The following is a 15,511-nucleotide window of genomic DNA, read 5'->3' on the forward strand; positions in this document are numbered from 1 at the left end:
ATAGTGTGGCTGACATTGATGACATCTTCATCATCTGGACCCATGGAAAATAAGCCCTTGAGGAATTCCACCATGATTTCAACAATTTCCATCCCACCATCAACCTCAGCCTGGACCTGTCCACACAAGAGAGCCACTTCCTGGACACTACAGTGCTAATTAGTGATGGTCACATAAACACCACCCTATACTGGAAACCTACTGATCGCTATACTTACCTACATGCCTCCAGCTTTCATCCAGACCACACCACACGATCCATTGTCTACAGCCAAGCTCTATAATACAACTGTATTTGCTCCAACCCCTCAGACAGAAACAAACACCTACAAGATCTCTATCAAGCATTCTTACAACTACAATACCCACCTGCTGAAGTGAAGAAACAGAATGACAGAGCCAGAAGAGTATCCAGAAGTTACCTACTACAGGACAGGTCCAACAAAGAAAATAACAGAATGACACTAGCCATCATCTTCAGCCCCCAACTAAAACCTCTCCAGCGCATCATCAAGGATCTACAACCTATCCTGAAGAATGACCCATCACTCTCACAGATCTTGGGAGACAGGCCAGTCCTAGCTTACAGACAGCCCCCCAACCTGAAGAAAATACTCACCAGCAACCACACACCACACAACAAAACCACTAACCCAGGAACCTATCCTTGCAACAAAGCCCATTGCCAACTATGTCCACATATCTATTCGGGGGACACCATCATAGGGCCTAATCACATCAGCCACACTAGCAGAGGCTCATTCACCTGTACATCTACCCATGTGATCATCCTATTTGTTTGCATGTATCATTTCTATGTCTGGAGTTAGGAGAATAATATATAAACTTGTATTACTGACGTAAACATATTAAGTGGAAGCCATTAAGGGTGCTTCAGAATCAATGAACTGTGAATGGGTTTATTTACTGCAAGCCTTCCTGTGTACATGTGGGCCAGCCTGTGGGTAATGAAGAATGAGATCTCACAGGGACATGTGACCATGTCACCTGATGCTGAAATCCATCTTAAATATCGTACTTTTCCATTTAGAAGGCGGGGTGGGGACCCAGAGAGACAAAAGATTCCTGCCTTGGGCCAAAGCTATAAAAGGGGGTGGAACAGAACAAAGGGGGCTGCAAGTCATGAGTAAACCCCTAGTTACCACCTGAGATGTCTGCTGAAACTAACAAGGACTGTACCGGGGAAAGGATTGGGCCCAGACTAGGAAGGAGTCTAGTCTGTGAAAGAAGCTTATTGGAACATCTCTGAGGGTGAGATATTACCTGTAATCAGTTTCTTAATGTATTAGGCTTAGACTTGTGTGTTTTTGCTTTATTTTGCTTTGTAACTTACTTTGTTCTGTCTGTTATTACTTGAAATCACTTAAATCCTACTTTTTATACTTAATAAAATCACTTTTGTTTATTAATGAACCCAGAATAAGTGATTATTACCTGGGGGAGCAAACAGCTGTGCAGATCTCTCTATCAGTGTTATAGAGGGTGGGCAATTTATGAGTTTACCCTGTATAAGCTTTATACCGAGTAAAATGGATTTATTTGTGGTTTGGATCCCATTGGGAACTGGGTGTCTGGGTGCTGGAGTCAGGTAACTGCAGAGCTGTTTTCACTGAAAGCCTGCAGCTTTGGGGGCATGGCCCAGACTCTGGGTCTGTGTTGCAGCAGGTTAGCATGTCTGGCTCAACAAGGCAGGGTTCTGGAAGTCCAAAGCTGGCAGGCAAAACTGGCTCACAGGCCATTTCAGCACATCAGGTGACAGTCACAAGGGGATCTCTGTGACCGAACCCATCACAGGAGAACTACATAAAAACAAGGAGGTTAGTTAAACAGAAATTAAAAGGTACAGCACCAAAAGTAAAATCCCTGCAAGCAGCACGGAAACTTTAAAAGACACCATTATAGAGGCTCAACTTAAATGTATAGAGCAAATTAAAAAACATAAGTAAGAGAACTAAAAAAGTGCCACCGTGGCTAAACAGCAAAGTAAAAGAAGCACTGAGAGGGAAAAAGGCATCCTTTAAAAAGTGGAAGTTAAATCCTAATGAGGAAAATAGAAAGGAGCATAACTCTGGCAAATGAAGTGTAAAAATATAATTAGAAAGACCAAAAAAGAATCTGAAGAACAGCTAGCCAAAGACTCAAAAATCAATAGCAAAATTTTTTTTAAGTACATCAGAAGCAGGAAGCCTGCTAAACAACCAGTGGGGCCTGTCATAAATATAAAGGGAAGGGTAACCACTTTTCTGTATACAGTGCCATAAAATCCCTCCTGGCCAGAGGCAAAGTTCTTTTACCTGTAAAGGATTAAGAAGTGACCAATGAGGGGACAAGACCCCAATGAGGGGACAAAATGACCAATGAGGGGACAAGATACTTTCAAATTTGCAGAGGTGGAGGGAAGGCTTTTGTCTGTCTGTGTGATACCTTTGCCAGGAACAGTTCAAGGATGCAAGCCCTCCAACTCCTGTAAAGTTAGTAAGTAATCTAGCTAGAAAATGTGTTAGATTTTCTTTGTTTTGGCTTGTGAAATTCGCTGTGCTGGAGGAAATGTGTATTCCTGTTTTTGTGTCTTTTTGTCACTTAAGGTTTTGCCTAGAGGGATTCTCTGTGTTTTGAATCTGACTGCCTGTAAGATTATCTTCCATTCTGATCTTATAGAGTTGTTCTCTTATCTTTTTTTGTTCTCCTAATAAAGTTCTGTTTTTTAAGAATCTGATTGGGTTTTCTGGGTGTTAAAAATCCAAGGCTGGTCTGTGCTCATCTTGTTTATTCTCAAGTCTCCCCAGGAAATGGGGTATAAGGGCGTGGGGAATATTTTGGGGAAATAGGAACTCCAAGTGGTCCTTTCCCTGTTCTTTGTCTAAATCACTTTGTGGTGGCAGCATACTGTTCAAAGACAAGGCAAAGTTTGTGCCTTGGAAAAGTTTTTAACCTAAGCTGGTAAAAATAAGCTTGGGGGGGGGGTCTTTCATGCGGGTCCCCACATCTGTACTCTAGAGTTCAGAGTGAGGAAGGAACCCTGACAGGGCCACTGGACAACTGAGGTACTAAAGGAGCACTCAAGGATGATAAGGCCATTGCGGAGAAATTAAATGAATTCTTTGCATTGGTCTTCATGGCCGAGGATGTGAGGGAGATTCCCAAACCTGAGCCACTCTTTTTAGGTGACAAATCTGAGGAACTGTCCCAGATTGAGGTATCATTAGAGGAGGTTTTAGAACAAATTGATAAATTAATAGTAATAAGTCACCAGGACCAGATGTTATTCACCCAAGAGTTTTGAAGGAACTCAAATGCGAAATTGCAGAACTACAAACTGTAGTCTGTAACCTATCATTTAAATCAGTTTCTGTGCCAGATGACTGGAGGATAACTAATATGATGCCAATTTTTAGGGTACAGATGTGGGGACCCGCATGAAAGACTGCCTAAGCTTATTCCTACCAGCGTAGGTTAAAAAACTTCCCCAAGGCACAAATTCTTCCTTGTCCTTGTACGGTATCACTGCCACCACTTAATTTTAAGTGAATTAGACAAAGATTCCAGGAAAAGAACCACTTGGAGTTCCTGTTCCCCAAAATATCCCCCCAAGTCCCTTCACCCCTTTCCTGGGGAGGCTTGAGATACAAGGTGAGCACAGACCAGCCCCTTTGAGTTTTTAGGACACTAAAAATGAATCCGGTTCTTAAAAGCAGAACTTTGTTATAAAGAAAAAGTAAAAGCAGCACCTCTGTAAAATCAGGATGGAAGGTAATTTTACAGGGTAATCAGATTCAAAACACAGAGGATTCCCCTCTAGGCAAAACTTTAAAGTTACAAAAAAAACCAACCAAAAAAAAACCAAACCAGGAATAAACCTCCCTCTAAGCCTAGGGAAAATTCACAAGCTAAAACAAAAGATAATTTAACGCATTTACTTCCTATTACTTACAATTTATAATCTTAGATGCTTAATTCAGGTATGGCTTTAGGAGATGTATTTTCCCTGCCCTGGTGCCTCGCTGTCCTGAGAGAACACAAAGAAGCACAACACGAAAACCTTCCCCCACAGATTTGAAAGTATCTTCTTCCCTTATTGGTCCTTTTGGTCAGGTGCCAACCAGGTTATCTGAGCTTCTTAACCCTTTACAGGTAATGGAGGGATTTTATGCTACCCTCAGCTGTATGTTTATGACACAGGCCGGTAAACCTGACTTTTGTAAAGGGAAATCATGTTTCACCATTCTACTACAATTCTTTGAGGGGGTCAACAAGCATGTGGACAAGGAGGATCCAGTGGATATAATGTATTTAGATTTTCAGAAAGCCTTTGATAAGGTCCCTCACCAAAGGCTCTTAAACAAAGTAAGCAGTCATGGGATAAGAGGGAAGGTTCTCTCAGGGATTGGTAACTGGTTAAAATATAGGATACAAAGGGTAGGAATAAATGGTCAGTTTTCAGATTGGAGAGAGGTAAATAGTGATTCCCCCAGAGGTGTCCTGGGATCAGTTCTATTCAACATATTCATAAACAATCTGGAAAAAGGGTTAAACAGTGAGGTGGCAAAATGTACAGATGATACAAAACTACTGAAGATAGTTAAGTCCCAGGCAGACTGTGAAGAGCTACAAAAAGATATCTCAAAACTGGGCGATGGGGCAACAAAATGGCAGATGAAATTCAGTGTTGATAAATACAAAGTAATGCACATTGGAAAACATAATCCGAACTATACATATAAAATGATGGGGTCCAAATTAGCTGTTACCACTCAAGAAAGAGATCTCAGAGTCATTGTTCTCTAAAACATCCACTCAATGTGCAGCGGCAGTCAAAAAAGCAAACAGAATGTTGGGCATCATTAAGAAAGAGATAGATAATAAGACAGACAATATCATATTGCCTCTATATAAATCCACAGTACACCCAAATCTTGAATACTTTGTGCAGATGTGGTCACCCCATCTCAAAAAAGATATATTGGACTTGGAAAAAGTTCAGAAAAGGGCAAGAAAAATGATTCGGGGTATGGAATGGCTGCCATACGAGGAGAGATTAATAAGACTTGGACTTTTCAGCTTGGAAAAGAGATGACGAAGGGGGGATATGATTGAGTTCTATAAAATCTTGACTGGCCTGGAGAAAGTAAATAAAGAAGTGTTATTTACTCCTTCTCATAACACAAGAAGTAGGGGCCACCCAATGAAATTAATAGGCAGCAGGTTTAAAACAAACAAAAGGAAGTATTTCTTCACATAACACACTGTCAACCTGTGGAACTCTTTGCCAGAGGATGTTGTGAAGGCCAAGACTATAATAGGGTTCAAAAAAGAACTAGATAAATTCATGGAGGATAGATCCATCAATAGCTATTAGCCAGGATGGGCAGGGATGGTGTCCATAGCTTCTGTTTGCCAGAAGCTGGCAATGGACAATAGGGGATGGATCACTTGATGATTACCTGCTCTGTTCATTCCCTTTGGGACTCCTGGCATTGGCGACTGTCAAAAGACAAGCTACTGGGCTAGATGGACTTTTGGTCTGATCCCATATGGGCATTCTTATGTTCTTATGACTCTCCCTTTCCACTGGTGACTTTTACAGAGCTCCCCCTCCCTGTTTCCTAAGGGGTGGCTGCCCCATAACATGCACTTCTTACTCCTTCTCCTCGCAGGCTCAGACCCACCTGCAGCTCCCTGTTCTTCTCCTGTCTGGCATGCATGCTGCACTCCAGGGTAGTGATCTGCTCTACCAAGTCATGGTGCTCCCTCTCCACTCTCCGAATGGTCTCTTCCTGCAGCACCAGGGCCATCTGCGCACTGCTCAGGCACACGTCTGTGCCTCGCTTGCCTGGGTATGGGAAAGAAGAGACACGGGCTTGAGGAATGGGCTCTGATTGGAGTGGGGGTCTGTCCCACAGTGATCTGTGGGAGGGAGAAGAGCAGTGCTTCCCCAGTGGATCTCTGCGATGGCTGGGGGAGCAATCCAGCCAAAGCCATCACTCAGCCTCCTGAAGTCCCCAAGCTTCATGTGAACAGTGAGTTTGCTGGATCTAAGGGTTGCTGCATCAGTTCATGAGGATATCACCCCCAAAGAAGCCATGTGCCAGGAACCCAGCCCTGGACTCCATGAAGCAAGGCAGGGCTGACCACATCAGGAAGCCAAAGAGAGTCTGGCCTTGCCCCAAGGTCAGGAGCTTGCAATCCCTATGGATAAAGGCTGGGAGGACAAAAAGAGGAACTGAGGGCAGAAGTGACTTGCTTGTTAGCACATGACTCTTGGGCTCTGCTCACAGGAGCTTTTTTTGGCAAGCCTCTGTAGCTTTACACCTGTAGCTAACCTTCTAGTCACACACACCCTCCATCCCTCGGGTTGGGATGGCTGCATCTTGGCCATGATGTCAGGGCTTGCCTGGCATCACTTTTCAATCCAAAATTAGAACCTCTGCAGTTCTGCCTGACCAACAGGGCTAGCCCCTTCTGACACGAGAGGACAGCTGATCCTCTGTGCTCCTGCTGTCCCAGTGACAGAGTCTGCTCCAGCTGCATCAACTGAGCCTTATGGAATCTAGAGGGAGAAGAGGAGAATGACTGGCCTTCCTCAGAGTTTGCCAGCAACTTCTGCAGCTGCAGGATGCGATTGCTGCTCTGGTCCCGGTCACTCGCCATTTCATTCAGCTGACGGTTCAGGTTCATCACCTGGGTCCTTAAATCATCCTGGGAGAAGGAAAAATAGTGTCAGGTTTTAAGTGCAGGCCAGAAAGAGGCTGAGACACAAGAGAGGAGGTGAAAGGAGAAAAGGAAATACATGAAACACTAAGTTTAACAATGGGGACTTCCTGATGCAAATCAGAACATCCCTGGAGCCAGAGCTCTAACAGTGTCCTGTAAATATTGGTGTCATGTCAGTTTGTGAGTGTGATATCTGACACGCACATACACAAACATGTCTACACGATGGCCCCAACAAAGGACCATTTTAATCTCTCAGTGTCCCCTTCCCCAAAGTTTTCTGAGCATCTTTAAATGTCACTGAACTGCCAAGCTCAGCAAATTAAAGCAGCGTATGCTAACAGATCCTTAGCTGTATAATTGACTATGCTGTGGATCTATCCTGATTTACACCCCAGAGTCCAGTGTGGGAAATGAGAAAGGAGGACTCAGCAGCAATCCCATACCCAGCACCTAAAACACACCAAACCTCCACCTCACACTGCAAGCCAGGAAGGTGGATAGAGTTGTTCTTAAAATATAGGGTGTGACATTCCCCTCTGGTGTTGTCTGGACCACTGATCTGCTAGGCCACTCCAATCCTTGACTCAGGGAGCCAGCCTTACCCTGCTCTGCTGTGAGAACCCCCACTCCTGAGCTGTTCACTCACAGCCTCTGGCACGTAAGCTGGTCCCAGCTACTTGCAAGCGAATGGCACTAGCCAGTATCTCCGGTCCCAGAATCAACCTTAGGAACCTCCATTTTGCAGTGTCCAGTTATGTCCACTGGACATTGCAAGCTTATATAAGTTTGTCAGTTTAACAAAGAAATTGATATGTACCAGGCTTGTTCTCCTAAGGGAAGTCTCTGACACACTGCAAACCAAATGCACTACTTCAGGTAGAATAAATAAACAGATTTATTAACTATAAAGGTAGAACAGCAGAGAGGCTAACAGGGGGAGTTTGCCTGGGAGTTCACCTTGGGAGAGCCCACTGAGGCTTTTATCTTACAGGCTTCTGTGAGTTGTAACTGCACCAGCTGAAGAAGCTCTTAGAAGGAAGGTAATATGGATGGTGAGCGATCAGCTCTTATGACCTGCACAAGATGCTTGTCTTTCTTCCACAGGACAGAAGCGACTTTGTCTGTACAAAGTGCAAGCTGGTCTCCATATTGGAAAAGAAGGTTCAAGGACTGGAGAAACAAGTATTAACCCTGTGTTGCATAAGAGAAAATGAAGGTTTCCTGGACAAACATCAGGATATGCTTTTGAGGGCACAACATTCTGAGGAATCAGAGCAGGCTGTGCAGCGGGGACAGAAGGACGGTGAAGAAAATTGGCAGCATGTGACCTCCAGAAGAAGAAAGAGGAGCATCCATGTACCAGCAATGCAGATACAGGTGAGCAACTGTTTTCATGTTCTCTCCACAGGTACTAATGCAGAGAATGGACTAAATGATACATCTGAGGGAAGGGAGCAGAAGGAGACTCCACCGATTGGAAGGCATGAGATGCACTGTACTAGGAAGGGGGGGGGTGACAGGTTGGATCACAGAAACTCCCTTGGGAACTGCCAACTGATGTGCCAAGACTACTTCTGCCCCTGCCGTCCTTGCCAGCTTGGGACTCCAGAACTCTGCCTGGCTGTGCCAGACATGCTTGCTGGCCACAAACACAGACCCAGGTCTGAACCACGTCCCACAACCTGCAAGTTTAACTGAGAATAGCTTATAGAAGTGTTTCTGTCTTTAACACTCAGATGCCCAACTCCCAGTGGGGTCCAAACCCCAAATAAATCTGTTTTACCCTGTATAAAGCTTATACAGGGTAAACTCATAAATTGTTCGCCCTCTATAACACTGATAGAGAGATATGCACAGCTGTTCCCCCCCACCCCCAGTATTAATACATACTCTGGGTTAATTAATAAGTAAAAAGTGATTTTATTAAATACAGAAAGTAAGATTTATGTGGTTCCAAGTAGTAACAGACAGAACAAAGTGAATTACCAAGCAAAATAAAATAAAACACACAAATCTAAGTCTAGTACAATGATAACACTGAATACAGAAAAAAACCTCACCAGTTTCAGTAAGCTTCCTTTTACAGACTAGTCTCCTTCTAGTCTGGATCCAGCAATCACTTACACCCCCTGTAGTTATTGTCCTTTGTTCCAGTTTCTTTCAGGTATCCTTTGGGGTGGAGAGGCTCTCTCTTTAGCCAGCTGAAGACAAAATGGAAGAGTCTCCCATGGGCTTAAATAGATTTCTCTTGTGGGTGGAGACCCCCTTCTCTCTCCTATGCAAAGTCCAGCTCCAAGATGGAGTTTTGGAGTCACATGGGCAAGTCACATGTCCAAGCATCCATGCATGACTCAGAACTACAGGTAGCACTCATGGTTCACATGCCACCTTGAACGTCCTCAAGTAGACTTATGTGGATTGGAGTCTTCCAAGATCTATTGTTCCTTAAGTGCTTCTTTATTGGGCACTTAACTTTGCAAATTCCTTTTTAAAGAAGCTGACCAAATGCCTTACAAAGCTTACTTAGAAATCAAGTAAGTATACAGCCAATATTCATAACTTCAAGTAGAAAAATGATATATGCATACAAATAGGAGGAATGTATTCAGTAGATCATAACCTTTACAGAGATATGTTAAATGGCATATGCAGCATAAAACATATCCCAGTTATTCATAGATTCATAGATACTAAGGTCAGAAGGGACCATTCTGATCATCTAGTCCGACCTCCTGCACAGCGCAGGCCACAGAATCTCACCCACCCACTCCTACAAAAAACCTCACTTATGTCTGAGCTATTGAAGTCCTTAAATCATGGTTTAAAGACTTCAAGAAGCAGAGAAGCCTCCCTCAAGTCACCCATTCCCCATGCTACAGAGGAAGGCGAAAAACCTCCAGGGCCTCTCCAATCTGCCCTGGAGAAAAATTCCTTCCCGATCCCAAATATGGCGATCAGCTAAACCCTGAGCATATGGGCAAGATTCACCAGCCAGATACTACAGAAAATTCTTTCCTGGGTAACTCAGATCCCATCCATCTAATATCCCATCTCAGGGGATTAGTCCTATTTACCCTGAATATTTAAAGATCAATTACTTACCGAAATCCCATTATCCCATCTCCTCCATAAACTTATCGAGTAGCATCTTAAAACCAGATAGATCTTTTGCCCCCTCTGCTTCCCTTGGAAGGCTATTCCAAAACTTCACTCCTCTGATGATTAGAAACCTTCGTCTAATTTCAAGTCTAAACTTCCTGGTGGCCAGTTTATACCCATTTGTTCTTGTGTCCACATTGGTGCTGAGCTTAAATAATTCCTCTCCCTCTCCTGTATTTATCCCTCTGATATATTTATAGAGAGCAATCATATCTCCCCTCAACCTTCTTTTAGTTAGGCTAAACAAGCCAAGCTCCTTAAGTCTCCTTTCATAAGACAAGTTTTCCATTCCTCGGAACATCCTAGTAGCCCTTCTCTGTACCTGGGATTGTCATGTCATATATACATTCATAAGCATATTTCCATAAAGACTTATGGGGGGCACCATCACAGGGGGTTCCACAACCACCACTCCCAAGAGAAGGAGGTGGGTGGTGGTGGTCGGGGACTCCCTCCTAAGGGGGCCTGAGTCACCTATCTGCTGTCCTGACCAGGAAAGCCGAGAAATGTGCTGCTTGCCAGGAGCTAGGATTCACGATGTGACAGAGAGACTGCCGAGACTCATCAAGCCCTCAGATCACTCCCCCTTCCTGCTGCTGCACGTGGGCACCAATGATACTGCCAAGAACGACATTGAGCAGATCACTGCAGACTACGTGGCTCTGGGAAGAAGGATAAAGGAGTTTGAGGTGCAAGTTCTCATCCATCCTCCCTGTGGAAGGAAAAGGCCCAGGTAGAGGCCGTGGAATAGTGAATGGCTACACAGGTGGTGTTGGAGAGAAGGCTTTGGATTCTTTGACCATGGGATGGTGTTCCAAGAAGAAAGGATTGCTAGGCAGAGACGGGCTCCACCTATCAAAGAGTGGGAAGAGCATCTTCGCAAGCAGGCTGGCTAACCTAGTGAGGAGGGCTTTAAACTAGGTTCACCGGGGGAAGGAGACCAAAACCCTGAAGTAAGTGGAGAAGTGGGATACCAGGAGGAAGCACGAGCAGGAGAGGCAAGGGGAGAACTCGTGCCTCATACTGAGAAAGTAGGACGATCAGCAAGTTATCTTAAGTGCCTACACACAAATGCAAAAAGCCTGAGAAACGAGCAGGGAGAAGTGGAATTCCTGGCACAGTCAAGGAATTATGATGTGATTGGAATCACAGAGACTTGGTGGGATAACTCACATAACTGAGTGGGTGGGTGAGATTCTGTGGCCTGCATTGTGCGGGAGGTCGGACTAGATGATTATAATGGTCCCTTCTGACCTTAGTATCTATGAATCTATGAACTAGAGTATTGTCATGGATGGATATAAACTGTTCAGGAAGGACAGACAAGGCAGAAAAGGTGGGGGAGTTGCATTGTATGTAAGAGAGCAATATGACTGCTCAGAGCTCCAGTATGAAACTGCAGAAAAACCTGAGAGTCTCTGGATTAAGTTCAGAAGTGTGAGCAACAAGGATGATGTCGTGATGGGAGTCTGCTATAGACCACCGGACCAGGGAGATGAGGTGGATGAGGCTTTCTTCAGGCAACTAACAGAAGTTGCTAGATCTCAAGCCCTGGTTCTCCTGGGGGACTTCAATCACCCTGATATCTGCTGGGAGAGCAATACAGCAGTGCACAGACAATCCAGGAAGTTTTTGGAAAGTGTGGGGGACAATTTCCTGGTGCAAGTGCTGGAGGAACCAAATAGGGGCAGAGCTCTTCTTGACCTGCTGCTCACAAACAGGGAAGGAGTAGTAGGGGAAGAAAAGGTGGATAGGAACCTGGAAGGTAATGACCATGAGATGGTCGAGTGCAGGATCCTGACAAAAGGAAGAAAGGAGAGCAACAGAATATGGACCCTGGACTTCAGAAAAGCAAACTTTGACTCCCTCAGGGAACTGATGGGCAGGATCCCCTGGGAGAATAACATGAGGGGGAAAGGAGTTCAGGAGAGCTGGCTGTATTTTAAAGCATCCTTACTGAGGTTGGCAGGAACAACCCAGCCCGATGTGTAGAAAGAATAGTAAATATGTCAGGCGACCAGCTTGGCTTAACAGTGAAATCCTTGCTGATCTTAAACACAAAAAAAAAGCTTACAAGAAGGGGAAGCTTGGACAAATGACCAGGGAGGAGTGTAAACATATTGCACAGGCATGCAGGAGTGAAATCAGGAAGGCCAAATCACAACTGGAGTTGCAACTAGCAAGGGATGTTAAGAGTAACAAGAAGGGTTTGTTTGGAGGTGGTGGAATCTCCTTCCTAGGAAGTTTTTAAGGTCAGGCTTGACAAAGCCCTGGCTGGGATGATTTAGTTGGGTACTGGTCCTGCTTTGAGCAGGGCGTTGGACTAGATGACCTCCTGAGGTCCCTTCCAACACTGATATTCTATTATTATAAGTCAAAGCATAACAAGTCAGATTTGGTGAAATGAAATAAAAGCAAAGTGCATTCTAAGCTGATCTTAACACTTTCAATGTCCTTACAAGCTTAGATGCTTCTCATCACAAGGCTGGCTCTTCAGCCAGGCTCTCCCCTTTGATCTGTGGTTCAGTCGCTTGGTGGTGGTGGTGTCTGTAGATGTAGGTGGAAGAGAGAGAGCATGGCAAAATGTCTCTCCCTTTTATCATGCCCTTTCTTTCCTCTTGGCTTTGCCCCCACCCTCCCTTCAGAGTCAGGTGAGCATTACCTCATTGCAGTCCCAAACTGCCCAAAGGAACGGGGTGACTGCCTCGAGGGTCTAACAGATTCTTTTGTCGCTGCCTAAAACAGCGTCCATTGTTCTTGTGAGGCTGGGCTGGGTTTGTCCCATCCATGCCCTAACGAGGTGTGAACTGCCTCTCTGTTCTTGGAGAGGTTTTGCATGGGCTTGTTTTAAGCCATAAGGATACATTTTCAGTCTCATAACTATATACATGAAATTATAACCTATAACCTTACTATAACATTACTGTAACAATTACTATAACATCACTATAACAACCATGCTCAGTGCATTATGAGCCTTCCAAAGACACCCAACATGACAAACTTTGCACTGGATACCACACAATCATTTTATAAAGATGAACTTGGGGGTTAGGATGTTCCCCCGAGGTACAGAGCGTCACACAGGGATTATGAACAGCCCCATCCTTCTTCCTGGTTTGTGGAGGGGCGACTTGCCCAGGGCAGCAGAGTAGAAACTGACTCTCCTGAATCCTACTCTCAGCTCTGCTACCCTGGGCAACTCACCCACCCACTCAGTGCTTCCGTTTCCTAATCTGTATGATGGGGGTGTCCCCACTTCCCAGGGGCCTGTGACGAGATTACAGACACCACTATTTGTATAGGCTTTGGATCCTCAGATGGAGGCTGCTGTCAAAGTGCATGACATAAACCATCATTAAAACACCAGAAAACAGGATCAGGCTCCAGGTCAGCACAGCAGCAGGAGTGTAAGGGGAGGCAAAGTCTGGCTGCTGGTTTGCAAATCATAATCCAATTACCTTCAAAAGAACAATATTATGAAACTCAGCCTGTACTCTTGGCCACAAACAACCCTGAGTGTCTGTAATCTCCTGGCCAAAGACAGCTCCCTATTTCCTGCTAGTTTCCATTATGTTCTTTGCCATTTATGCTGCAGGTGCCCAAACTTTGCCCAGCTAAAGTGCATGGGCACCCTGCCAGAAGCCCAAAGGCTGAACCTAATTTGCACAAATGGCATAGACTGCAGCTATTCTCCTCTTCAGTATGGAGCTGAGACCCCTGGTTCCAGCATTCAACGCTAGAACTTGATTGGCATGGCCAGCTGGCAGCACAATGTAGCACAGCAGGCAGGGGTCTGTAGCCTTCATATTAAAGACAAGGGGTAACATTTTCCAAAGCAGCTAAGTGACCTGGAAGCCTACATCCCATTTTCAAAAGTCACTTAGGTGCTGTGGAAAACGTTACCCCTTGTCTTTAATAGGGAGGTGGGCTGCTGATGACCACCTGGTAGAACTTGTGAGACTTGAGGCCTACTGAAATCAATGGGAATTCTTCAATTGATGTCAATGAACATTGGTGCAGGCTGACAGTTTGGCCAGTCAGTGAGAGTCTTAAGGAAGGGCTGTACACAGTAATCATATGAAAAAGACACACAGAATGCTAATCAAACCATCAGACCTACTTTAACTGTAAGGGAATACACCTTCCCTTGTGTTCACTGACAGACACAACTGGACACAGCTGCTCACTTCGACTCCAGCAAACCTCAGCAGCCTGATGGGATGGGGAAGGCAGGAGCACCTCAAACTCAATAGTTTAGAGCCATAAAGTACTAATTGATTTCCCAATCCTAGAGAAAGCCCTTCGGCTGCGCCGGGGTTTTGATTATTATGACAGTCCATGTTTTTTACATTACTCTTGTATAAATATTTATGCATCTTTATAAGAACCATGTTTTGAGCAAGAGGACACAACAGAGGAAGGCCAAAGGGGAGGGGGCTGAAGGACCAGAGAATGTTGCTATATAAATGCCATTAAGGTCAATTTGGGGTCAAGCTCAGCTGGTGGGATCATGTAATGCTGAGCATGTTGTTGGGCTGGCCTGGTGGTTTGCCACGGGTCCCTCGCTCCGTGGAGTCCTAGACTGGGAGTGTTCAGCTCCTGTTGCTATTGAGTAGCTGTCTGCCCAGTGCCTGCAGAGGCACGGACGGGCTCATTGACGGAGCAGCATGCAGCCCTGCTAAGACAGATGGTGGCTAACACTCTGGAGAGGTCAGCTCCCCAGCCAGCATCTCTCCATAGGCGTCACTGGGCTAGATCCTCAGCTGGTGCAAATCAGCCCTAGCTCCACTGGAGTCAATGGGGTCAGATCCCCAGCTGGTATAAATCAGCCCTAGCTCCATTGGAGCCAATGGGTCTGATCCTCAGCTTGTGCAAATCAGCCCTAGCTCCACTGGAGCCAATGGGTCAGATCCTCAGCTTGTGCAAATCAGCCCTAGCTCCACTGGAGTCACTGGGATCAGATCCTCAGCTGGCGTAAATCAGCCTTAGCTCCACTGGAGCCAATGGGATCAGATCCCCAGATGGTGTAAATCAGTCCTAGTTCCACTGGAGTCAATGGGGTCAGATCCTCAGCTGGTGAAAATCAGCTCTAGCTACATTGATGTCAGCAGGCCAGATCCCCAGTGGGTGTCAGCATTGGTCTGCTGGAGGTGAGTTGCTGGAGGGGAGTCAAGTTATAGCAGCTGCAGATCAGGCCTGGACACTGTAAGGGTGGCCGAGAGGGCAGGTGGTGATATCCTCTAAGGCAGAGGTGGGCAAACTACGGCCCACGGGCCACAGCCAGCCCATGGAACCCTCTTGTCTGGCCCTTGAGCTCCTGGCCTGGGAGGCTAGTCCCCGGCCTCTCCCCTGCTGTTCCCCCTCCCCCGCAGTTTCAGCTCACTGTGCTGCTGACGCAATGCTCTAGGTGGTGGGGCTGCCTGATCCAGCGCTCTGTGCTGCATGGTGGCGTGCCTGGCTCCAGCTGGGTGGCACAGCTGCCTGTCCTGGTGCTCTGGGTGGAGCGGCTATAGCGCCACCAGCCACTGGTGCGCCAGGCAGTGTGGTAAGGGGGAAGGAAGCGGGGGAGTTGGATAGGGGGCAGGGGAGTTCGGGGTGGTGGTCAGGGGGCGGG

General features: G+C 45.8%; 1 protein-coding gene across 1 annotated transcript in view; it reads right to left on the bottom strand.

Moving 5' to 3' along the window:
• Window positions 1-15,511, bottom strand: part of CROCC2 (ciliary rootlet coiled-coil, rootletin family member 2) — a 193,938-nt gene that overhangs the window by 32,515 nt on the left and 145,912 nt on the right. Inside the window, exons 29-30 of the mRNA XM_043491634.1 lie at window positions 6,597-6,717; window positions 5,688-5,851 (exon numbers count right to left, since the gene is read on the bottom strand). Coding sequence (XP_043347569.1) covers window positions 5,688-5,851; window positions 6,597-6,717 — 285 coding nt within the window. The remainder of the gene's footprint in view (window positions 1-5,687; window positions 5,852-6,596; window positions 6,718-15,511) is intronic.

This window comes from Dermochelys coriacea, chromosome 9, assembly GCF_009764565.3.
Source record: "Dermochelys coriacea isolate rDerCor1 chromosome 9, rDerCor1.pri.v4, whole genome shotgun sequence".
In the NCBI taxonomy this organism is placed as follows: Eukaryota; Metazoa; Chordata; order Testudines; family Dermochelyidae; genus Dermochelys; species Dermochelys coriacea.